Source organism: Gavia stellata, chromosome 15 (assembly GCF_030936135.1).
Source record: "Gavia stellata isolate bGavSte3 chromosome 15, bGavSte3.hap2, whole genome shotgun sequence".
Classification (NCBI taxonomy): domain Eukaryota; kingdom Metazoa; phylum Chordata; class Aves; order Gaviiformes; family Gaviidae; genus Gavia; species Gavia stellata.
In genome coordinates, this window is record NC_082608.1 from 3143406 (window position 1) to 3169365 (window position 25960).

General features: G+C 48.1%; 1 protein-coding gene across 1 annotated transcript; it reads left to right on the top strand.

Moving 5' to 3' along the window:
• The first annotated feature begins 609 nt into the window (after window positions 1–609).
• HSF4 (heat shock transcription factor 4) lies at window positions 610–24335 on the top strand. Its single transcript, XM_059824873.1, has 13 exons — window positions 610–752; window positions 4849–4957; window positions 6137–6264; window positions 7615–7739; window positions 10061–10136; window positions 11602–11666; window positions 14572–14671; window positions 15461–15585; window positions 17459–17683; window positions 19718–19823; window positions 21289–21354; window positions 22806–22893; window positions 24118–24335. Exons 1-13 carry the CDS (start codon window positions 630–632, stop codon window positions 24312–24314), a joined length of 1533 nt encoding a protein of 510 aa, XP_059680856.1. The 5' UTR covers window positions 610–629; the 3' UTR covers window positions 24315–24335.
• Window positions 24336–25960: the final 1625 nt, after the last annotated feature.

Sequence of the window (25960 nt, forward strand, 5' to 3'; positions counted from 1 at the left end):
TAATAATAATAATAGAAGCATATTGTCATCCAGATTCTATGTGTAGCTGTTTTTATCACCCTCTCTTCTCACCCAAGAGCCAAATCTTTTCTCCTGACAAACAACACGGGATCTGTAGCCAAACCAGCTTACAATTTGGCTTTTCAAAACCTTGCCAAAGGTGCAGCCCTGAGGTCTGGCCAGCCTTTGGTCATCTGTGCCGGTCAATGTTTAGGACAAGAAAACTCCAAAATAACAATTCAGGTGCCTTCACAAAGCGGGCGTTGCTGCGCCTGGGCATCCCCCAGACGCTCGGCAGGTGGGTTCCCTCCGGTGACTTGCTAACCTCCCAGCATAAGGTGCGCAGCACGTGTTCCCTTGCATGACGCTGCGTATTTATTCACAGCTCTGTGAGATCGGCTGCAGTGCATTTTCATTCTGTGTATTGTTCTCCGGGGCTGGTGATGCCATCGCATTGTGCTGAGTTTTTAAGAGTGCGAGCAGCACTGCTGATGTGACTCCCTGGGAGCCTACTTTCCACTGGCCCGGGATAAAATTCGATGGTTCATTTGCTGTCGGACGCACGCGCGTGCAGAGAGGCAGGCACGCCGAGAGCAATGGGGCTACTGTAGCTGGGACACTGAAAAACTATGCAGGATTCACCCAGCTCTCTGGTGATGGATGGATACTCCAGCAGTGTGCCAGCCTTCCTAACCAAACTCTGGACGCTGGTGGAAGATCCTGAAACGAACCATCTCATCTGCTGGAGCACTGTAAGTACAGCGCATATGGGGTGTCACCGCACGCCTGGGGCACCAGGAGAAACCGAGGTGGGAGGTCCAAACGATATCACAGCAACTTCCCTTTGCTTTACAAGTGCTGGCCAGCTGACTGGGAGAGTGAAAACTCTTAGAGGGCATTTTGGATATACTTGATATTATTTATTTTCAATATTGTGGCTTTTCTGTTGCAAAGGGACAACCGGTTTGGGAGTGTTTGAATAACAATATTTACACATTTCACCCGAAGCATCTTCACGGGTGTCTAATATTGAATCTTCTAAAAACCCAGACTCTTTGAGAGAGTGGTTTTTCACCGTGCTTCAACCTGCGGTTCCCTAAAATTTTCTAGAAAAGGTGAAAAGCCCTTAAAAAATTCCACTGCTGTTTGTATTATTTCACACGTGTTTCTTAGCAGCCTTTCACAAATGCCTTGGGAGAAGGCAGCAGATAAACAGCATTCAGACTTCAGGCTAAAACCTATAGTTTAAACAGATCTCAGGCTAGCACCCTAAATAACTCACGCTTCAGAAGAGCTTTACTTGATTTTTTTCAACGAGTCTGTGTGATGATCACGATGATGCGTGTATGTATTGTCTGTACCGCTTCATAGGGATAGATTGCTTTGCTTTGGCTTCTTATTTGTCACTGAGGCATTAATACACTAAGTGCAATCAGAGAATTAAAATGATTTATTTGTCCCCCTCGTACAGCACTTTGATACCACATTGTGCTTTTGACCTAAGCCTTGCTGCAAATAATGGGATTTCTCTTCAGCAGGGAGTTGTCATCAGATAAGTTGTGTGCGTAAACTTGTTCTCCAAAATCAAGAATCTATAACAAAAGCAGATTCAAAGGGGGGGGGGGGGAGGGGGGGAACCCTCTAAAGCATCCTTTCGGTCATGTGCTTGTGTCCAGTAGAGTTTTCATTCAAAACTTGAGATAGGATTTGAGCTGCGTTGTTACCCAAGGCAAGGGTTGCTTTCTGATTTTGGTATTACATGGCCGTACCTCTGAGAACCACCAAGTTTTGGCATCGTGTGTTTTAAATAAGGACTTTCAAACTAGGAAGGGGTTTCTAACATGTATAAGTAGTCCCCTCTCTGTCACATTTATAACGTTGTTGGTTTTGACTGCCCACCACCACCAGCCTCTGCTTTCCTGCGACCTAACATAGGCTACAGCTACGGTCTCGGGAGGTTTTGGTAAGGCTTTTGGATGTCCAAGTTTCCCATGTTGCATGTTCCCGTGTTTCCCATGTTCTTCCTCTTCTGTCCGTCAGTGTTGTTGGAGCTGAGAAACTGTGGGCATGCCTAAGATTTCTGGATGTAATTAGAACTCTTAGAAAATAGGACCTATAAGGACCTATGAACTGTTCCTTAGCATGAAGGAGAAGAGATGGAGAGGAAACGTAGTAATGGTTTATATATACACTAAAGGCTGTTATAAGGTGAAAAGGAAAAGTCTGCTGTCTGTGTCTATGGTAGATTGGACAAGAAGTAGTTAAATGAATTTTTGAAATGGAAGATGCAGTTAGGAAGAACTCCTAGCAAATTCCTGGAGCAGCTTGCCTGGGCAGGGCAGAGGGGGTCTGTCCTCATGGGTCTGTCAAAAACAGTTAAGATAAGCATCAGCCAAGACTGACACGCTGCAGAGTGAATTTTACCTTGGGCAGAGAAGTGTCTCCCAGCTTGTGCTCCCATGACGTAAGACAAGCAAAGCACGGGGGCTGTGTGGGAACAAGCTGGCGCATGCACGGTTCATCGGTGAATACACGGTAACTCCAAAGTCTCTTGTGCCTGTAGGAGCCCTTTTGGGTGCGCCAGCTTCTGAGAACATTACAGCCCTGAATTCAAAGGAACGACCTCTCAAGAGAGAGGCCATAAGGAGATGTTCGGGTACACGAAACCCTTGTGTTTCTCATTTTACGTCAGCCTGCCCAGCCTGGGATGCACAGCTGTACCCCGGAGAGAGTGGGCAAGAGCACAAGGGAAGCGGGATAAACCAGCTCTGTCCCCAGAACAGCCTTTGCAGCGTTGGGAAACCCTGGTCCCTGCTGTCACGTCTGCAAGCTCAGTCTGTGAGGATAATTTCAGCGTACAGATTATTAAGTGAGTCTCTTTAGCACTTGGCCAGGCTTTGCTTCTGCTGCCTGGGGTAAGGAACGATAGGGAAGACCCTGGTGATGGTCAAAGGGCAGTGCCGAGACAAACAGCCATGTTCAGTGTTTGCAGCAGTGAACAAGGGGCAAGAAGTACAGCTGAGCCAGAGTCATACGGTTGTGGGTGTGCAGGGTTAACTGTTAGAGCTAACAAACGAGCCAGAGCACAGAGGGAATTGGCACCGTCTGGTGATGGAAATGTAGTGGCAATGAGCAGGGCGGCAGGGTTTGCCAGCTGGCTGTTTTCCGGTGGCCGTGGGCAGGCTACAGGCACACACCGGCCCCTCTTTAGTCACTGAGCTTTCCCCTAGTCCTGATTATACTCCCTGTTTTAGAAACTTCCAGGCAGCCCTGAGAGCACCCATGCAGCGACGGACCCTGCGATGGGTGCGTGGCAGGACCCCCACACCGCGGGTGTGCCCTTACTGCACGCAGAGCCTGAGTGCTCACTCTTACAAAACACCGTCCTCCTCTGTCGAAAACCAGTCCGCTGTGAAATAACCCCCCAAGCTGACACACCGCTTGACTGCCGGTAATAGCGCTGAACGCAGCAGGAGGATGACTGTGGCTGTGCTGGTCTCAGACCCCTCCCTGCCAACATCCTGCAGACCCTGGTGTCTTTAGCTAGCTGTTCCCTTGAAACTCGGCCGCAGCTGAGTTGGTAAGTCCCTAATGTCTGCTGATGTCTCTGCCCTGGCATAGGTCTCTGCATCTTGCCTCTCCCTCCATGAAGCTGCGGTGAGCTGAGGCTGCATGGTTGGGTGGTTCCCCAGGTAGCTCTTTGCAGCTCTTTCTCTTCCACAAGCAAAGCCAGTGGGAGCCCCTGGAAGATACCGTTCACTGCAAGTTTACAAAAATGCCACGTGTGCCCTAAACTCCATGTCTGAAATCAGGATTCAATTCCCGGTGCTGCCCCCCCGCCCAGAGCAGAGATAGGATTTAAGGTGGTCCTCCTGGGCTGGAGACACTGAGGCTGCGGAGGTTGGAGATGTAGAAGACGTTGTTTCTAAGTGCTGGTTACAGATGAAAATTAACTGTCAATTCTTCTGTCCCTTAAAAAGGTCACGTGAATTGCCGTTTGCAAAATGCCTCAAGGCAGGTTCAGTGCGTGTTTGTCTCACAGGCCCTCTCTGTCCCAGCTGAACTGTCTGGCAGCAGGTAGAAGGCCAGGCAGGGGAAGCACATGGCCTGCAGTCTGTCTGTCTCTGCCGGGGATCCCGGGCAGTTTGCCTTGCTTTGCAGTCACGGATCCTGGCAATGCGACCTCCGAAACAGGTATTTTATCTGCTTAACATGCATGTTGCTAGCTTGGACTGTAAAGCGTGCCTGTTAACGTTTTGCGGTTGCCCTTGTGGCTGTGTACTTTGAAAAATAATCAAGAGAAGGCGCATAGAGCTTCTGGATCAGGGTGGTGTCTCCAGGGTGATTTGCTTTCTTGCCTTGCTGTGTTTCTTGTACCACGTCTCCAGGCAGCGCTCCCTCCAGGACTGCTGTGCTCTGGAGCAGATGGGTCAGAGTTAGACCTATGCAAGCAGATCAAGGGGTTATAATGGCAATTCCCACCTTCCAGGACCTTCTTCAGGTACCGGAGTCTTTCTGTGAGGGCCACACAAGGGTGGACGATCGATCACAAGCTACCAGCTACTTGTGTGTAGAAGTCTGTAGTTTCTTTCTTGCATCCAAGGCTCTGAACTAAGCAGTGGCAAAGCTTAGTAGCTCAAAACCGCAATCGTAGAGGACTGACTGTACCAGAACTGAAAGGAGCACATCTGTCATTGAAGGCTGTTGTCACTCTGCTCAGCTTCAAGGTGGCAATTCGGAGAACAGGACTTCCCCGCTGTAGGACTCAAGGGAATCACGTCCTCCTGGACACCTCTCGTGGTCAGGGGCGCTCCTCTGACTTGGCCTTTGTCCCTGTCTCCTTTGCAGAATGGCACCAGCTTCCATGTGTTCGACCAAGGACGCTTTGCCAAAGAAGTGCTGCCCAAGTATTTCAAACACAACAACATGGCCAGTTTCGTCCGGCAGCTGAACATGTGTAAGTTCCACCTCCAGATCCTGGGCCATGCAGGTCCTACAGACACGGGGGGAGCGACAGAAAGCAGGGGTGGGACAGGAGGCAGGAAAGAGAACTGTGGATAGAAAAGTTGAGCGCTCACATATATGCGTTATTGCGGCATTATTGGCTGTGCCAAAGAGGACCTGCCTCTGAGATGCCAGGGGAGCGATTTCCTTGTATTGACCTTAGATTCCAGCATGACATTTCTCTCAGATTAAATGGTAAGGTGAGAGCTAAGGAATTTCACTTACCAGGTTTTTCTGCTTCTCTTGCATCAATTTGATGACCCATTATTATTTCTTTTCCATTTTATTCTATATGGGGCTTTTTCCAGCAGCCTGATACTGCGACACCTCCCTCAGAAACTGCTGCTTTTGAGGGTGGCGTGCCCAGAGCTTTTCCATTTTCCCAGCTGTATCGCTGAACGAATTACGGACAGTATTTCTCCCTGCAAACCTTGCCTCGCTGATGGGGCGTTTTCACCCCTTAACGGAGGTTTAGGTGTAGTTTTCAGCCACATCTAGACCACAACTGTATTAAATATGGTTCTTTTCGGATAGTTTTTGGAAGTTTTTCAATGACTAGTTCACAAGGTTCCTCAGTAAAGTTTTAACTTTGCTATTTAACTGTACAGTGGCCCTATTGTAATTTTTAGGCCAGGCTTTAGATACGGTTGAGAAACCTTTCTAGGACTTCAGAGGAGGACCCAAAGTAGATTTTCAAAGGTGCACGTGACCCTTTTTTCCAAAAGTGGCACCTGATGCTGGTCTGTGCCTTTGAAAAACCTTCCCCTGAATCCCTTTGGCTTGCAAATCAAACTAGAGATTTCATAAGGACAAGTATTCCAGCTCCTGGCAGACAGACTGACACGGCAAGGGATCGCTGGCGAGGCTTTCATGGCGCGGGCCAGTGGCAGCGTGTCCCCAGAGCCGCAGGGTGTCCAACGGGGTGCACGGGGCTCTCCCTTGCACTGGATTTCTTGTAGATGTGGCCCAAAAACGTGCCCAGCTGCGGGGAGGGGGCACGGCTGTGCCTTGAGCACCGGCGCAGCTCAAAAAGTGGGGAGAGTGAACAGAAATGTCCTGAAAAGTGCTGGGGTGGGAGGTGAGGAGGAGGGCCTGGGTCTGTCGGCCCTTCACCCGCGCCCTCTCCACGCAGACGGCTTCAGGAAGGTGGTGAACATCGAGCAGGGGGGTCTCGTCAAGCCCGAGCGGGACGACACCGAGTTCCAGCACCTCTGCTTCCTGCAGGGCCACGAGCACCTCCTGGAGCACATCAAGAGGAAGGTGAGGGGGCACGGGCGGGGGACACACACCAGCCAGGCCTCGGCGGGCCCCCGGTCAGCCCCTGGGGCGGGAAGGCTGAGGCGTGGCAGACCCCTCTTCCAGAAGGTTCCACACCACTGGAGAGCGGCGGAGAGGCTGCGCGGTGCTGTTTCAAAACATCCCTCAACAATATGCCCCAAAACGTCGTCTGGGTGGAGGGGTAGCTCCCTCGGCTTGCTTTAAGCCTGCTGCCTCTTTATTTGTTCCCCCTGGGCCTTCTGCTGGGAGAGAGGTAGGGAATACTTCTTTCCTCTCCCTCAGACACCTCGAGTGAGAAACGCCTCGTTTCTCCCCGAGCAGGGGCCCTCTCTGCCCGCCGCCGTGGCTTTCCGCCCCGTGCCTTTCTAACCCTCCCACGTCCCTTTTTTTGGGGCGGATTGACCAGAACAGCACTCCGTGGGCATCGCTAGGGTATGTACCGCAGCTGCGTTCTTCTCTCGGTCGCTCCCAAAACACTTGCTTGCTTTCAGGCCATGGGCCGCCGTGCTACACACAGCTCAGCATAGCTCCAGGATCACCCTGCGGTCTGGTTCCTGTCCTCCCCATATATACATGTACGGTTGGAGCGGGGGTCCTCGGTGTGCAGGGCTTGGCTTTCATCAGAGTTTTGTCTGTCTTTTTTTTTTGCTTGGTATCACGAGACCTTCGCGTAGTGCTGCATGGCCGGGCTTGCTTCGCATCGCTCTGCTTTTGAATCGCTACCCGCTTTTCTGGATAAATACAACATAACTCTTGCTGGGTCTCCCAACAGTCATCTCCTGTTATTACAGAAGTGACTACCCACTCCTACCTTCTGTTTGCTACCTTTTAATCTGTTACTGATGCCCCAAAAGGGCTGTTCTCTTACTAAATTAGCATATTGACTTCAGAAAGGGACTTCAGCAAAAGCCTTCTGGGAATCCAAGTGTAATATGTCAATTTGAAGCGTTTCCTCAGGCTCATCCCTGTAAAGCATGAGGCTGGATTGGATCTCTCTGTAGTTACTAGTTCAGTTCCTCCCTGGTCCTCAAAATACCATTCCCCCCGCCCCAAGCTGATTTGAAATAAGTCCCCACTTGGGTGGAGAATGTTCTGCTGCCAACAGACCCTCTGTACAAAAGTATTTGTCTTGCTCTTCGCTCTATTTTATCCCTTTGGCCCTTGCAATAATACCCTAAGGGTAGTTCAGACTCTTGTGCACATTGCCTGTCCTAGTATTTCAGCCCATCAGAGCCCAGCTGGTGGAAGTCCTGCACCCGAGCCACAGCGACGCCTCTGTCCATGCCCTTCTTATGTTGGTAAAATCCACCTTTGATTTTTTTTCCTCCTCAGGTGTCGGTAGTGAAAAGTGAGGAGACCAAGATGCGCCAGGAGGACCTCAGCAGGTTGCTATACGAGGTACAGATACTGAGAAGTCAGCAGGAGAACATGGAGTGTCAAGTGCAGGACATGAAGCAGTGAGTTGAATCCTCCTACTCAGGCTGCTTCTTACGGGCATTTGCTTCTTGAGAGTTGTTGATCTTGGGGAATGTTTGAAAGGAGGAACCTTATACACCTGCTGAGCCAGGGACTAATCATAGGGACTGGATCTGTTGAGACAATAACGTGTAGGATTTCTAGGCAGACCCGATGGTCTACAAAATACGAATTAATGCTCAGCCCCTCTGTCTTCTGTGAAAGGTAGGCATATTCCCCTCATCTATATTTTGCCTTTACCGATGAGGAGCGCACAGAGCAGGCCGTGCAGGAAATACGTATATAACCTGGGGACTAAACTCGGATAACTGTATTTCCTCCAGATAGAAATGACGGTAAAGATGTAACTCTTTCTCTCACCTAGAAGAGTGCTTGGCAGGAACGTGGTGGTGTCCGCTCCAGTTATTAAAAAAAAAAATCAGAAATCTCTCTTTGTCATCCTCCACCTCCAAAATATAGGACTGGCCTAAAATATATAAGAACACAAGAACTGCTGTAGTGTTTAGTCCATGGACCCATCTCTCTGAAGACTGTGTCTTCTGACGCGGCCAGAATTGTTGTATAGAAGCAAAACAGGCAAATGCAATGCTTCTTGCATGTGGCTGCCTGACCTGAAGCTGTCTGAGACGCTGGGGTTTTCTGAGTCAGACACGGTCCCTAGGAATTTAGTAAACGAATACGGTTTTATAATTCATGGACTTGGAGAGGTTTTTATTTGCCTCCAGAATTTTAATCCTTATGGAGAACTTAGTTTAAAAAGCACTTGAATAATCAAAAAGACCTAAAACCTTCTTTTATAATGAAAGCTGATGTTAGTACATCACCAGACGACACTGGCATCCTGGGCCTTGAGAGAACAGCAGATACTGGGAAACTTCATTGCAGCCCAGCCCCTTATGTGCAACAGATAAATGTTTTTATCCTCACTCAAATTTTAAGGACTCCCACACTTAGCAGACGTATGAAATCAGACCATGAAATCCAGGTGCAGTGGCAATGAAAATGTTTTTAGGCTTGTATCTTATTTAATTTTTAAGGAATTCCGGTATTGGTGATTTGGCCTTGCTTTTAGTTTATTCTCCCTTTTGATTTGCTTGCTTGCTCCCTCCATCCATTTGTCAAAAGGCAAAATTGCACTCAAGTGATGAAAATAATACAATTTTTATGAACTAAGACGGACCAGAAATCCCAGGCTGGAACCATGTTAAGTAATTTACACTGGTGAAGAGCACGAGGACCTAACTCCAGTGCCAGCTGTCAGACTAGGGACGGCTGCTTTGCTGAAAGGCCTGTCAGTACCGGCACAGAGTTCCCTGCAGAGATTTTTGCTGTATGAGCTGCTCTACTAGGGCAGCTACCATGCTTTTTCAAGCCCCGGACCGTATCTTCCCGGTTCTAGCATCAATCCACACTAGAAAGACTAAAAAGCAAAAGGATTTATAGATTTCACCTGTACGATAGGTTTTGCTGGCCTGTCAGTTTTGGTGCATCCCTATACTCTTGAGATAAATTGACTGGCAAAGCTTTTTGCAGCATGGACTTGGTTGGCCTCCAGATTTGGAGGCAGCACAGCAAATAAACTCTGCATCTCCCCATCCCACTTGCTGGGGCTGACTGTTGAAGGAAGCCTGTAACTCCCCTGTGTGCTGCATTCGCAGACAGAAAAGAAATAAACTCTATGCAGTTGCAAGCGGGACACAGGTCTGTGCTGGATGAAATCAGTGACTCCCACTGATAAAATCATTGCAGTCCTCCTAGTTCAAGGCTCTCGGATGCAGAAGCATCCTTCTAGCTTCTCCAGTCACTCCCAGACATGCCTTTGTACCACCACACATGAGGTTTCAGCAGGCAGAATACATAGGATCTCTACCCATAGGATCTCTTGGTCTTTGGGGGCGCTGGGGACAGTTGTGGAGACGTTGGGCTTTCTTGGCTCCCGCAGAAAGAACTTGGTGATCCAAATCATTCAAAGTCACAAATCAGGCTTTGCTGAAATTCTGAGTTTGGCCCAAATGTTCCCCGAGAACTAAACACACGTGTCCTCCTGTTACCCTCCCCTAGAAATGTTGGCTTCTCTTGATTTGTTTCTCCTCCAGGCTTTGGTCTGTAGTTCTTCTGAGGTCAAGGAAAAATAAGGAAAGCAATTGTGTGACCCCGTTTGGGACACCTGAAAAGAGCCAAGCACTGCAAGAGCTCCAAAGTGAGACAGATTTTGCACGGTTGGGTCTACTGTGCGTCATGGCAGCACTATGGGCTCTTGGGAAGTTTCTGTGCTCACGGAAAGTTTCTGTTTCACATTCAGGCAAAATGAAGTTCTTTGGCGGGAAGTTGTTTCTCTCCGGCAGAACCACTCACAGCAACAGAAAGTGATCAACAAGGTAGTGGTCATATAAACTCCAAACTCACCTGTACTGCATGGTGTATGTCCTCCTCTGTTGGTTTTTCTTTGTTTTTTTTTTCCTGTCCCCTAATCTTCTCCACACTCTGATATCACAGTATATTTGTTTTTCCTCTCTTTCAAATTGTGTGATGTTCTTATGTGTCCTACGGAAAGCAGTCATTAACAAAGCACAGATTTGCAATCTATGCAAAAGATCTTAATTTCCCTGTCAGTCCTCGCTGTGATGTTAGAAACCACTTTTCTGTCCAAGTCCTGACCAAAAGAGCACAACTCTCACTAACTGCCCTGTATTGGCTATATTCTGGTTGTACCGGTGCCTTTGGGCTTCCCAGATCTTTCCTCTTTCCTTCGTACAAGAGAGGATCCTCCCCCTCCTGCCAGCGCTGAAGCCGCAGGCAGCAGAATTGGCTAGCCATTCCCCCAGTGGGGACCTCCAGCGACTGTTACGTTTTCTGGTCTCACTGGTATAGTTGAGGAATTACTGTACGACCTTTTGGACTGAAGGAGCACTGCGGAGCCATCTCGCTTAAAATCTAGCATGACCTGTACTGGAAAAGGCCTCTCCAGTGATTCCCAGATGGTGCTGACGTGACTGAGCATGTCCCATTTCCCAATCCCCCTGAGAGCCGCGTTCTGACCCTCACGTGGCATCACAGGGTCATAGGGCTGGATAGAACGGCACGAGGCTATCAAACCTTCCTCCGGCTCTGAGGCTGGACTAGCCACACCACTCATTGTCGAGGCATTTATGCAACTCTATTTTGTTATATTGAGCAATGAGTAAGAGACAGCTGTGATATATGTAACAGTAATGCTCTCTTTGTTTGGAGCATTAGGCTCAAGCTGACCTGGGAGTATGTTGCTGAGTGATTCCTCTCCAAAGCCATTCTGCATCCTTTGTAGTGTCCTGTTATATCAGCACTGAATTTCACAGGGCTGAAAAACTCAACGGGAAGAGCTAAGGCCTCCATCCAGGGTCTCCCCTGGGGGGTTGCCTCTTTCCCTTGGCAAAGTCTTTGTCAGACTTTAGAGCCCTTCATAAGAGGCTCTATAAAGACTTTTACGGAGGCCAAGTCTAACTCCAGGCCTAGGAATGTTTGCGTGTGTACTTCACAGGCAGATCCCCAAGTCTAACAGGGCTGGAGTTCTGCATGCACAAAGCAGAGAGAGAAAGCGCTGAGCACGTGCATCTAGCAGCCTTCGCGCAAAGCAGGCACCCGGCTGCGTTTCTTGACCGCCAGGCATGTCGTTGGAGTTCTTGGAAAGCTTAGTTCCGTTTCGGGCTTCGATGTCTCAGGCAGTTTGGCTCCCGGATTTCATGGCTGCTCCCGGCTTTGGGGTGGTGTGGGGAGGGAGGAATGTGTGAGATAAGAACGGCTGCGAGAGCAGGGAGTGCTGAATCACTCTGCTGATTAACACCGGATTTTGATCTCTCCTGACAGCTGATTCAGTTTCTGTTTGGCCAGCTCCAATCCAGCCCCAGCAGCACTGGGATAAAGAGGAAGCTGTAAGTACCCTTGTGTGGTGCGCACATGCTCACGGGTGCATAATGCTGCCCCCTCACTAAAAGCACAAGCTCAGCTCGCCCAGGCAGGCGGTCACCGGACCAGGGCACCATGGTGATGGGAAATGAATGGGCTGAACTGCCGAGTCAGACCTGCTGACATGCCCCATTCAGTGGTCTTTAGAGAAGCACCGTGTCAGCTCGTGACCTTTATTTGGGGAATACAGAGCGAGACGGGAACACTAACTAGTGGGAGGGTAAAGGGCAGGACCCCGCTGCTAGTCCTACAGGTTCCAGTTTTGCCACTTGTCATCAGCGGGAGCAGGGCTGGGCCACAGACACCTTTAGGTTGACCCGCGGTCGTTGAACGGGGTGTGTGTCCAACACAGGTTTGGTGGCATGTAACCTGCAGGCCTTACAGGGAGAAAGGCGGAGGAGGATTTTAGCTAGGGGCACCTTTAGAGCCATAAACAAGCTCTTCAAGGCAAGTGAATAGAGGAGCTTGAATTAGGAAGCTTAGTGCCTTCCTGGAGAGCAGTGGTGCATTTCTTCCTCTGCGGTGCTTGTGATCTAAAGAGGGGAGAGGGGCTGCTAAGAGGAATTTGCCTTTGTGGCTCAGGCTGAGGGCAGGGACCTGCCTCCAGCTCCCACCTTTATTACCTTGTGGCCTTTGGCAACTCAGAAACTTCTCCAAGTCCCAGAGAAAGGAGCCAGACTTCCCAAGAATGGCTGCTCAAGGGGGTTGATTTTCTTTAAGTCACTCTCCTTGTTCTTGGCTGACTCTTCTTGTGAGGATTGTAAAGGAAATACAGGATTGAATGAAGGAGCCTGTAATCTGTACAAGCAAGCTGGGTACTCTTACCTCTGCCTACCCTTCTACGGAGCCTCTTGGAAGGCATAAACACTGCACGGAGAATGGTAGCAAAGAAGAGGGCTCAAGGGGACGATATCGGCTGCTCTGAGTCGCCAAGGTTCACGAGTGGGGAAATTTTCCTCTAGTGGAGTGGGGAAGCAGAGAAATGAGATGCCAGATCTGATCTTTAAGTTCCACGGTCAGGGCCATGCCCTCCCTGTAAAAGCTTTGCAGCCCAAGAAATATTGTCTTAGACTACTGCTTTTTGAAAACAACATTCATTACTGAGAAACTGTGCTGAAATGGGCAGAAGAGGACAGAACTATCTGCACAGCAACTGTGTTGGCCTCCTTATGAAGAGGGATCACGCTGATACAACCCAGCTGCAGTTTGCACAGTATTGTGCATGTTAATTTGAGTTTCTGCTTCCTTGGAAACACGAAGGTCTGTGTTCAAGGAACCTCAGCTCTTGTGTCCATATCTGCCCTTCTATCTCTCACAGTTTTGTTTTCCTGCCTCTCTTTTAAATGACTGCAGGAAAGCATAGTGTACAGCCCGGAGCAACTGTTGGCGCAGACCCGAGTGCTGACTGGGGGCTCTGGGTGAGTTTGGACAGGATGGGCACGTCTGTAGGTCCCACAGACCTGCACGTCTGACCTGGGAGGCTGTTAGATGGGTTAGACGCCAAAGTTACTTGGATAAGAAATGTTGGATGGGGAGGTTCAGCTCCTGGAGCAGAGAGCTGAACACTTACAAATCCGTAATTGTGGCAGGGCCAGCTATGATATCTTGGTGTGTACTGAAGGGTAGCTTATGCCATAACACGGTCCATGTCAGGGTGATGCAAGTGTTCTTTTTTATTTATTTTGTCTCTTTAGTTAATATCGTAGAATAGGAAGAGGCTGTTAAACGAGCTGTTAGACAACACTGAGATCTCAAGTACTGTGGTCACTGTGTCCTGCTGTATAATGCCCTTCACTGTGGGATCTAACTGGAGTCTGAGCAAACCCATAATTTTTCCCAACATATCCAGCTCCAGTGTCTGTAGGATGAAGGGAGCTAGGAATTATCTCCTGTCAAGCCTGTTAGACATCACTGTGGAAAAAAACGTTGGCTTTCCCTGGTGCCCTCAGCCAAATCACTGTCTTCTAAATGAACACTGAAGATGCTTTTCCGGACTACGGGACAGTGGGAGGAGAAGAGGGATTTGCTGGGCAGTTTTATAGGATCGTCACAGCGTTAACAATAGTGAGCGTGTAGCAAAATATACCAGTTCCCCGCTTCTCTGGGACTGGATCACAAAACCAAGGACTGCCACCCAGGAAGTTTCATGGTGGAAAGGCAGTGCCATTTTGAGGCTCCTTCTCATTTTCTCTTCGTTTCAATAATTTACTAAACATAAAGCACTCTTGCTACAGGACCCAGCATGTAGACCCACTTCTCATTGGCAGTGGCTGTCTGTAAAAGCCTGGCAGTCACTTTTTTAAAAGCCTGTATGCAATGAGTTTAAGCTCTGCTTTGCTTTGTGCCTCCCCTCGTTTTATTCCTTCCTTAGTGAATGGCACGGGTTCCTTTTATGCAGTGCTATATACCGAGATGTAGCTTTGCCAAAGAGGCCCTGAGCGCCAGGGAGCTGGTAGCGAAGCCAAATTCCCAGTATCGCGCTAATAGTTTCAGCGTAGCTACCTCCACTTAAACAAGCGGAGGATCCAGCCCAGAGCTTGAAACCACCAGCAATTAGAAGAAAATATGAATTGAATTTGTTCAATTCAAAGAATAAATTGAATTTGTTATTTTACTTGCATCTTTCAAGGAAGATCTAGAAAACCCAGATCATCCCTTCTCTATATGGCTGATGCCCTTTTTTAATGGTGACCTCCTCCAAAACGGTTGTTTCCCTTCCTTGCCCACAACACTGGGCAAGACAGAACCTTACAGCTGAGGAAAAACAGAGCGCCCAGGGGAAAACAACCCTTGGCTGAGAGACATTTCTTGTATGAGCAACCAGGAACCGGTCGGTATGTGCTGGGAAAACAAACCTGTTTCTCTTCACAGACCTCTGATGCTTGACAACGGGATCTCAGCTCCGCAAGCATCCAAGTTCAGCCGGCATTTGTCTACGGACCCCCTCCACGACCCCTGTTTCATACAGTCGGTAGGTTTGCGCCAGCCTCTGAGCTTTGTGGGATTTCTTTGGCCAGGGTGGAAAAATGTTTGAAGCAATAATACGGATTACAGAGTAAGTAGTTTGGCAAGAGTTTGGCAGTGAAGAAGAGAAGAGGTTTGCAAAGCTGAGTGACATTTATTATTCCTTCAGCTCCCCGTTCCCGGGAGGGGCGCGTGCTTGCCTGCGCTTGTGCTGCCGTGTTCACGTGGGAGGCGGTGGGCTGTGGGAGGGAAGGGCAGACCCCGCACACCAAGCCGTCCGTGGTGTTACTCCAGCCTGGCTCCCTTCAAGGGCAGAGAGGAAGAAGTATGTTCTAGAAGTGGGTACTGTGATCTTTCTGACCAGAGCCAGATTTTTGCAGTGGCTGAGGGATCCCCACCGCCCTAACCTCCTGAAGCAGACACCAGACGCGTGACATGTCATGCAGTTAAAATACTCGAGCTGGCAGGAGAGACCCACCCTCCCCTCTTGGGCTGTGTTGGACCCTTCCCTCCAGAGGAAGCTAAGTAGTCTAGGCAAAATGTCAGCCTTGGTGAAACCTCTCAGTAGCTGACACTGCAGTCACTGTGCTTATTTTACACCTGCACCTCTGTGTGGTTGGAGGAAAAAACAGAGGAAATTACCATGTTGCACAGCAGGTAAAAGCTTTCTTGGTTTCCATACAAGGCGGACTCAAGGACGCAGTGAGTAAACTCTATCTATCTCAAATAGATAGTGCCTTGGACTTCTTCTGGTCCTCAGAAGGATAAATCTATGTGATTTTTGCTTTCCTCTTAGCCACCGACAGAACCTGCCTCTTGCTTAAACAGCCCTGCAATTGCTGGAGGACCCATCATATCTGATGTTACTGAAGCATCACCATCCAACGTAATAAACATGCAATCCCCTCCTGAAAATGACAGGTAAACATGTTTGTGATTAAAAACAGGGACACTTGGGTATGGACATGCATAACTGCAAAAGAGTTTTTCCTGGCTGTAATTCTACCAAAGTTTCTGTCTGATTTGCAAATCTCTATAGAGATGGTGGGCTGGGATTTTTTTTTTTCCGGTTTGCAATGTGGGTCAGATTTTCAGAATTAGGGAGGGATAATAACAGCATAACTTTCGAAACAAAGTCATGAGTTTCATGCTGAGAACTGCCACTCACCTCTTTGGGATGTATTCCGTGTTTCTTTGTATTTCGTTCCAAGACAGGGGCCGTCTCAGACTTTATCAAATAATGAGATAGTAACACTTGTTGGGTTTGTTGAGAGAGAGAGAGAAAGGAAGTTTCCTTTTGGCTTTGACAAAGAAGAAACAGAATCAAACTGTACATCTTTCTGCTAATGAGAACAGAAAGGTTGCATCACAACAACTTCCGATGTTTGACAACTTTTCTGTGAAAAGGTCCCAGTAACTTAAGAACTGAATGCAGAGGTATTTTAATGCTTATCTCTTCCTGCCACAGACAGGCAGTGTATGTAGGGCTAGTAGCAGAACAGCTACAACTATGTCAGTGGAAAGTAAGTAGACAGATGAATCATGGAAACGGTTTCTCAGGCATAGAGGCAAGGCAGTTATACTCTAGAAATTGCCTGTAAATCTGTCTAATAATCAAAACCATAGCCATAAAATTAGCTAGAAGCATGTAAAGAGCTCCAGATAAAAAAAAAATCCCCACGACTGGAAACCATTTCTAAAGCGGAAAATTTTTAATATAACCTTCAAGTTGCTTATTTCTACTAATTACTGACTGCCATCTGGTGGCCTCTGATCTGTGCCGTGTCCCCATGACGGGAATCTGAGCCAGCCAGGGCCCTAATGAGTTCAGCACTGTGGTACTTCCTAAATCAACGTCAGCTTCTGGCGGGAGTTTAGGATCCACGAGATGAGAAGGTGATCTGAAAGGAGTGCCGAGGAAGGCTTTGTAGTGTCACGTACCGTCCCGTATGTGTGACAGGCTCGTGAGTTGTCTTGCAGCAGAGCTAGTCTGTAAGCGTTATAAGGTAATATTTTTTCAGTATGGCTTTCCGTGCCCTGTGCCTGTTGATCTACATGCCTTTGTCCCTTTGGCTCCAGTTGTACACTTCCACAGAGAGCTGTAAAGTCTCCTATAAGTAGTACAGAGTAGATTTTTACGTACAAAATGCTACGGTTCAAAACTTCGATGTCATATGTCCATCTAGGAATAACGTGGAGTGCCTCTCCCACTGGAAAAAGGCAAATCTCAGCTTCCAAACAAGTAAAACATCTGACTGGGACTGTCAGATCTCAATACGTTCTGTTCCAAATCCTGCAGGGCCACAAGATCCTGACCTGTGTCACTGGGATCTCTAGAGTGTGTGCTGGTCCAATCCTACCTCCAGCACGGGAAGGTCTTACTGATCCCATTCCTGTCTCTAGGGTGGAGATTTTTCTTTTTTCTAGAGGGGGAACCCCTCTAGCCTAGTGACCCTTTAACTTGTCTCAAGCCTAACACTCATCTGAGGAATGATCAACACATGGAAGTGTATTTTCCACATTTGCCAAATGGTCGAATGGGGCAAATTCATTATAGCCGTGACTGATGAAGCGAGTGAAGATAATTCCAGCTGAGCACATTTCTGGAGCTCGCTGAAAAGAAAACAAGGTTCCTGGTTTCTTTTGCCCATCTAGGGGAAGGGAAAGAATCTGGGGAGCCGTTTTGATGGGAAGTGGAGGCAAGCCCTTGTGCTGTTGCCCTTCCCAGTAGCATGACGCCTTCGTGGAGCAGACGTGTGTGCGCGTCTGGTGCTAACTCTCGTCTCTGATACAGGGAGAAGTGCCTCATGCTGATCAAGGAAGAGCCAGTCAGCCCTGGAGTGAAAGCCCCCGCTGAGCCTGATGTCCCGCTGCCAGGCTGCAGGGCTTGCTCCGAGCCCCCTGTGCTCCCGGTCGCCATGGTGCAGTCTGTTTTGGAAGGCAAAGGGAGCTGTGGTGCAGCCCCACCAGGGACCTCACAACCGTCCGAGAGAAGAGGCAGGAGGGCACTGCTGGACAGGTGAGGGGAGCGAAGGAGAGCTGTGGCCATGCGCATTTCGTGGCCCTCTCTTCCCGTTAGCGGGGGAGAAAGGGAGCCTGATTTTAAGTCACCTAATGCAGCCTGGTGAGCTCCATCCTGTACCTGTGGCACCTGCTCAGAGGACCCTGAAGCCCGGGAGACAGTTCACAGGGGTAGAGTGTCTGTGGATGACTTGCTTGAAGGATCCAACAGATGAAGAGCTGTCAGAGCATGTGCATCAGTGGCATAGGAATGGGAAGAGGCTTTCTGCAGTGAGAGGGATTTGCCCAAGGTCCAAGTGGAAGCTGGAGCCCAGACCAGCGTCCAGGTCTGCAGACTTGCAGGCCACTGGACCGCACTACACCTCCAGTAGCTTCTGTGCCCTCTGTCACTTGTTTTGTTGAGTCTTCAGTTACAGAAGGTCATAAGGACATATTTGTCACCGGTGCTTCTCTGCAGTGCATAAGGTGTCACCTGTGTGCCAATAGGCAGACAATGGTGGAAGATGACAGTCGGTCATCCCCGTAACCTCTGCACGAAGTAGGGCATATATTTGATAAGGCATCAAAGCATTTATCAGGCTCAGGCTTGGGCTTGAGAAGGAAATAATTTGCCCCCTTTCTTTTCCTCTCCTGTGCTGTGAAGTCAAATAGACTTTTCTCTTTAGGCTTTTCTCCCTTTGCATCTCCTCCTGTCGCCTTTCCAAGGTGCCTTTTCCTGAGTCAGTGCCTGCTCTGTCTTCAGGGGCAGCCCGCCACTTTGCGGCCCACGTGACGGTGCCATGCTTCTGGGGAAGCGCTGGGGAGCTGGCACTGCGAGAGATGTTGGCTTCCCCATCTCTGACTAAGAGTGAAAACCCACAGCATTGCTGTGCTTGCCTCCTTGAACTGGAGGGGCTCAGTAAAATGCAGGGCAGTCCAAAGGAAGGCTTTATAAAACGGTATAAAACCGTGCCTTAAAGTCATGAAATAGCAGGTGAGGTGACTCACAGGGGATGGCAAGTTGGGAGTTTACGTTCACCGAGTGCAGAAGTCTGATACAAAGGGATGGAGGTTTTGTTATTTTGAAGCTAGGGCACGCAAGTATCCTGCATGTGACAGTCACGCAGAGAATGATGTCCTCTTGCAAGGGGGAATGATGTCCTCAGCCACGGGGAGATCTGGGCCAGCCACCTTTAGAGCTGTGGGACTGAAATTCCGACAGCACCGACGTTATGGGTGAGCGTACAGCAGACTTCACCAGCAGCAGGAAAGCGTGGTTGCAGCTTGGTGGATGAAGTAGACGTTAACTGCAGAATTCATTCTTCATGGTGACTGCAGCAATGTGAGGGCGACTGAGGGGGGGGAAAAAGCCCACACTCAATGGATTCATCAGAAAGGCTTCTGTTTTCCTTTGGGTCCTTACAGAGAACCAAATTCCTCCTTCTGAACCCCACTGGCTATTTAAAACCATTTTATTAGAAGAAAAATCATCCTTTTGTAAAGACTCTGGATTTGAAGAGAAATATTTATAGCTTTTTGGAGGGGTTAAACACAGCAGGGCCTCAGAGTTGCTTCTTTAGCTGAACGTCTCCAGTAAATGCAGCCTGCAAGCTGAATGCCTGCAGGTAAAAGTCACTCCTTTAAAAGCCATTAGTTAATAGTAATTCAGCCCTCTTGGGCCCAGGAGGGTGGGAATGCAGCCTGTTCTGGGTCCCAAGTGCCTCTCTAGAAGGATTTCTGCTAAGGAAGGCTTTAATTTTCCCAGTCTTGAAGAGATGTGCACAGACTGTCCCTCCCCAAACCGCATGTGCCACCCAGGAGAGGAGTAGTCTCACTCGTTTTACCATCAGCCCGGTCCCCTGGGGCTCTGCTGGGTTGTACTTTCGGGATTAATCCAAGTGAAGCGGCATAAACCCAGGCTGACAGTGGGCTCTTCATTTTCAAAATGAGATTTAAGCACAAAACCTGACGTCGGAAGGCTGCTCAGTCCTGCTTTCTATAGGTATCTATGCAAGTCTCATTCGTGGCAATATTTCCCCTTGTCTTTTCTCAGAACAGATATTTCAGACCCGTTGGAGGGCACGGACTGGAGCTTGGAAGGGCTGCAGCTGCTGCTGAGGAGCCAGCAGTACGGCCTGGAGCCTGCCAGCCTCTTGGACGTGAGTGTCGGGCCCTGCGCCGGGGTGGCTGCGGGCAACAGTTGCGAAGTTCACAGCGTTGCCTTTGGGCTGTAAATCAGATAGCCGGTGCTGCTGGCTCTTGTCTGGCACTTTATCTGTCATGTGCTGCCAATAGAGTCACAGCTCCGTTTTGACCTGCTCGTAGGAACTGGCAGGATTTCAGAATTTAAATGATGCCTTTTCTATATTTCTTCTGAAAGCATACATATTTGAGATTCTAGGAGCACAAAACACGGTGCGTTTGGTAAAGACACCATCACGAGACCTAGTACATTTAGGTAAAATCGGTTTAAGACAACTCTAGCTAGTTCGGTAATTGCTTTGGGTGGGTTAGGGGTTTTTTTTGCGTATTTTGCATCTTAGATACTCCTAGATTGTGTTTAGCTCTACTACCTTCCCCTTTTCCTCACATTCTGGGAAGTGTAGCTGATGCCAAATTCTCTCTCTCTCTGCCGAGATATTTATCTGCCTCCAGGTCACTTTTCTCTAGAAATGGATGGTGGCGTTTTTCTTAAGTATAGGTGCCGAAATAGGAAGGTTTGTTTGTTTCTCTCTTTCACTCTGTCTCTCCTTGTCCATATAGTTAGTATATAAAGGTTTTTGCCAATAATCAAATAACTCTGTACGTAGCAAAAGAATCTATACGTCAAAGATATGCTCCCTTGAGGAGGTGCTTCAGATGCAGGCACATGGTAAACTTGCATGGATAAACAGGAATGAAAAATCATTTAAAAAAAAAAAATCAATCTTATTCTCCTAAAGTGAGTTCCCAAGTGTCTGTGATTGATTCTGACTTTACGGAAAGCTTTTCTAGTGGCCTGCTCTATCACTGGCTCTGTTGGTTTCTGTTTTCCTGTTACTGACGCACTTTTCTCTCTCTGTGCAACTGAACGTCACAAGAGTGAGAGTGAATCATAAAACTGTACCCCAGACCAACAGCTCCTTTTCCCAGATTGCTCAGGCTTCTCACGAAATTGCCATTGAGGCACTGATGCAGCAGTCATCTGCCCTCTGCTACCGTGTTTTGGAACGCTTTTAAAAAACATACGAATCTGGAAGTGTCCTAGGACCCAAGCGCAGCAAAAAAGGGCTTTGACTTGCATGCGCAGTGACACGACCAGCTGCGACGGTTTACGACGTGGCTGTGGCAGCGGGTGTCTGCGCTGCCCCTGCACCAGCCGGCAGCAAGGCTCGGGGGGCCGCGCGGGTACCCCCGGCTCAGCCCTTGCTGTTCTGGCTCTGCTACAAATCAACACGCGTGGGCCTTTGCCCGTAGCTTTGGTGAATGTGTCAGCACAGCTGAGGCTCAGGCGGGCGTTGCTTTCTGGCACCTCTGCCGACGGGGCTACAACCTCCAGCAGACGGGCACGGCAGGCAGCTGAGGATACGAGTATCTCGAACCATTACCTCTTTCAGAGCCCTAATTGTATTTTTCTTCCAACAGGTCTTTAATCCCAATTTATCTTTGAGTGAGTGGAATTTGACTGAAATGGAAGCCAGTCTGTCTCCGGTAAGAGACGTGTGTTTCTGAGATAGGATAATAGCAATAATAATGTCATTATGAAGCAGAGCTTGTGCATAACTGAAGAATGCTTAGTTATTTTATAGGCAGAGGGGAGAGGGTGGTAAAGCACAGCAAGTAAGCAGCTCCTGCAGGTGGGCTGAGAGTGTTATCTTATACTCTTGACCTATCTTTCCTGCTCAGCCAGAGCTTGTTTAGAAACACATTGGTGTTCTGGAGCCTTTAATTGAAACTGGCTGCTCTAAACTTTCTCTTAGTGTCAATGTCACGTCCTACTAATACCATAGCTTCATAAAGTGTCTTTGTGCCAAAGCCCTTTATACAATACGCCTTGATAAAGCGCAGCCATCCCTGTACATTTCGGGAGCAGTAAAACCACATGCAATTAGACTAGAGGTTCATGCATACCCGTGCAGAAGAAACAAGGGGAAATTCAGTTTGGCAGTATTTGTTTGGAATCGACATTGGCACAGACGTTTCTAAAGTGCGTATGGTGATTTAATAAACAGTGAAGGAAATGTGAGTTTCATGACTGGGGTTTTTTCCTGCTTGATACAGGGCGAATTTTCCGAGCCCTCACTGCCAGCCAGGTAGGATAGAGACTTGCATGGTTCTGCCGTCTCTACGGATGCGCAAGCAAAGTGTAATCTATTCTAATGAAGTGCGAAAGGCCTCTATGCCTTCTTCATGATACCGCTATCCTTTCAAGGTTTTGATTTAAGAATTTTGAATTTACTAGGTAATACCACCTCCTGAGTGTTAGGAAGGAGAGTCTTTGAAGAGGTAGATAATATTAGCAAGTCTTGGAAGCAAGAGTCTCTTTTAAAAAGGATTGCAAGAAAAGCCAAGAGGGAGGCTGCAATGTTCAATAGTTCAGTCCTCGAGTCCTCTGAATTTCCTAGCATCTGGCACAGCCTACCCTTAGGCTTGCTTATCCTACAGAAAGTCAGGAGCACAGAGAAGCCTGGAAGTAATACCTGCAGCAACTGCGCACCTAGAAGCACTGTGCAAGCAAAAGCTAGTTTTACTTTAAAGACAGTCATAGGTAAATGGAAAGAAAATTCCTTTCATACTTGTTGCTGGCTGCAGAGGAGTGCGGGTTTGCTTTGCAGGGCAGCCAGGCAGGGACAGCCACAGTGACGCCAGCCTGGCCTCCTCGTGCGACGTGAGCTTCCCACCGTATCAGCCAGTGCTAACAGGGGATTACATCTCCCTTAGCCCTCTCCTTCAGGCATATCTGCCCTTGAACACACGCTTTTGGCTATTTTATCGAAGTGCAGGTGAGGCTGGGAGGAGAGGCAGGGCAGGGAGGATAGCTTGCATTACTTCTGGATGTTGTGCAGCATTGATGAAGCACTGATTTTCAGAAATGGCCTAGTTCTAACAAGCTCCCCTGTCTTTGTATAATTGTACATTGTAGTTTATATTTTTGCATCAAGATGCAGCGACTCACAGTGGATCTGGAGAAGAATGCAACTGAGCTGTCCTCTAAAGCGTTCAACCCACCGTTTAACAACGCCTGCCCAGGTAGGAGCACTAGCAGCTCTTGCAGACCGGGGAACGGGGATGTAATTAAGATGTTAAACACGTCAGCAAGCTACATGCAACGTCCAGCACTGACCATTTGCCACTTTGAAGGAACAAAACACGTTTGTTTTTTCTCTTTCATGACTGTCAGTCAGTAATGTTTCCACAACAACTGCTAAGCTAGTTACTGAGCAGTGGGAAATGCATGGGGGCTAAACTGAAGTTTAACTGTAATTGAACTGCCTCTGCTCCTGCTTGGGTCCACGTCATATCTATCAGCATCTCTGCTGTTTTCTCTGCCTGTTCATTGCCACCTAAGAACAATGTGGTCATCTAAGTGATGTAGGGGTGGTAAGGGCTGTACGAGTCCTGTGTTTCCGCCGGCTCCTGCTGCAGAGGAGGTGACCCGGTAGCTGCTAGCAGCCAGAGGCAAAGGTTATGTCTCAGTTTCTGTAGACCTCAAGGGAACTGTCCAGCTGATCTCCCCTTCACGATAAAGTGTGTCATTGACCTTACATATGAATCTAGAAGTGTTTTTCTGGCCTTGGAATAGTGATATGTTATTGTTTTCATGTGTATTCAGCTGGGCTAGACCTGAAAGAGAAGCTTTTATGAGCCTTAGTTTGGTGCTGTAGCCACCTGACCCCTCCTCAGAGTTTTGATGTATTGTGTGTAGTTCAAGGACTTCCAGTCTCCACCTTAAGCTCAGCATCTTGCATGAGCATCAAAGGTGTTAAAAGCCCACCTAAGCTGGAGAGAATTCTTAAGCAGGCTGGAGCTGAACTGCACCAGAGGAGCATCCCTTGTTTGCAAAGCCTTTCTGGTCCACGCAGTGGCGTGATGCTGGAATAATGGGGCAACTGGCAAACGGCTCCTTCTGCAAAGATGAGGAAAAGCAGACAGTTCTTCAGTGAAGAGGAGAAGCTGCTTTTGTCCACTTCTCAGTGGCTCCAACCGTTTGGTCATCCCTCTGCCACTTCTTGTGAGGCATCTTGGCATTCAGGCAGAACCCAGCTTGGCAACCTGCAGCGATTCCCATTGGTTTTAATGGGCTTTTGAGTGAGTCCAAGTTTGACTCAAGTGTTTCCAAGCATTTTTTGCCTGGAGTGAGGCCCCTCACCTCCTGTTGCAGTGGGGATTTGCCACTTTTCAGTTCTACATCTGTAAAGTCTGGTAACTCGCCTTCCAGAAACTGAGTTTTCTGTTGTCCGTTTGCATTCCTAGGGAAAGATGTCATTCTTGAAAGCGCCCAGCAGTTCCTCATTGAGCGTCAGTCAATCTTTGGAAACGACCTCATCAGCTTGCCTGAAAGTTCTTCACTTTATGTTCCATCTGAAAATATGGCTTCCTACCTGTCCTCTGTGGGTGTCCAAGGGGATATCCCATTAAACCTCAGCTCTTCAACTGACAACAACCAGTGATTTAGCTTCCAAGGAACAAGATCTCCTTCCCACCCACCCAAGCATCCACAGGTTTGAATGTAAAGAAACAAAAGTGCCTCAGAAACCCGCAAGAGAGTTTCTTTTTGTGCCCTTTCTTTTTGAGTAGATGGAAATGGTCAGTAGCTGTTGTGTTACCCTCCCTGCACCTGGATTTCGGTGTTTGCCCAGGATAGCAATTTTTAAAACAAAATGCTGCTTCTGGTGCTTGCTCCTATGGGGAGTGAGAACTTGGCAGGATTTTTTTTTCTTGCAAATGCTTTTAGAAATTTCAACTCTTCTAATAAAATTTAAGTGAAGAGGAGCTTGAAAATACATCAGGGTCTTCATAAAATAAAGTGATCCTGACTAGTGTCTGCAATGGCAAACTGTTGGATTTTATTGGGGCAGCACAGATTAGCTAAGATGCCTGACCCTTCTGGATGCTGTTTTTAAAATAGGAAAATAGTTCTATATGCCAGTCCAATGCTTGAAAAATACTCTTTTATCCGTTTTCTGGTTTTGATGGGATGTACTTGTGCCTCTGCCTTATCCTCCTAGGCTGAGTAGGAAAATGAAGATCTCTCGGGGTGTGCAGAAGGTCATTTACTGAGTGACCCCTCCAAGAACATGTCTCTGGCTCCTAGGGGAGCTACAGACCATCACAGACCCCACAGTGTCCCATGCCGAATTGAGAGGGTTTGTTGTTTGTTTCAGGATTTTTCCCCAACTTATTTTCTCTAACATAAAGGCAGGGCACCCCATACTTTAAAAAAAAAAAAAAAAAAAAAGGAAGAAAAATAAAAAAGATAGACTCTTCTGCACACACAGTTTTTTCATTTGCAGAGAGGACTGAGAGAGCGCACTCCGGGTTTTGGTGCTGGCTAAGTATTCCATGTCCAGTCCAATGACTTTTTTCTTCCTTGGCCTTGACCTGTTCTATTTCCACTGAAGATGTGCCTGTTGGTTTATTGATGTATCACATCTGATGAACCAGTTTAATTGATTGGATCCCCTTTTCTGAAGGGCTCTCAGCTGCTCAGTGTAGGAGAGAGGCAGAAGGGTTAGTCCATGTTCCACTAACTTTTCTTCTGTCCTCTGTGCATCTGAGACCAGCCTCCAAAGGTTGAATTAATCTTCCTTTTCCACGTGGTTTCTGACAACTGAGTTTCTCAACAAAGCAGAGCTTTGTTTTTTATGCTGTAGTTCTAATGAGAACGTATTATTTATCTCGGTATCCTCTAATTGAGTTGCTTTTCCTTAGGAAAGCTACCCAAATGCAGTAAGACAGACGCAGGAAATTCAGCTAACTCAGGCCTCCTAAGGGCTTAGGCAGGGAGGTATGAGCCGTGCCAGTATCATCTGAAGAAATGCTCTGCCCACTTCCATTGCCATGACGATTCTTGGTTCTACACCATATTTCTGAGCATCTCGAATGGTCAAGCAGCATCCACCCCAAAATGTAGTCAATCGGTCAGATGAATGCAGGCTCAAATTCTCCTGAGTAAGACAAGCATATTTTAGATGGACCCTCCTGTCACAGCCCTTTCCTCCATCCATTTATCGGTATGCGAACAGATGTCTTAGTTCAGAAATATTCACTTTTGAGCACATTTTTCCCCAGCTAACTACTGCGTGCTGGGGGCTCT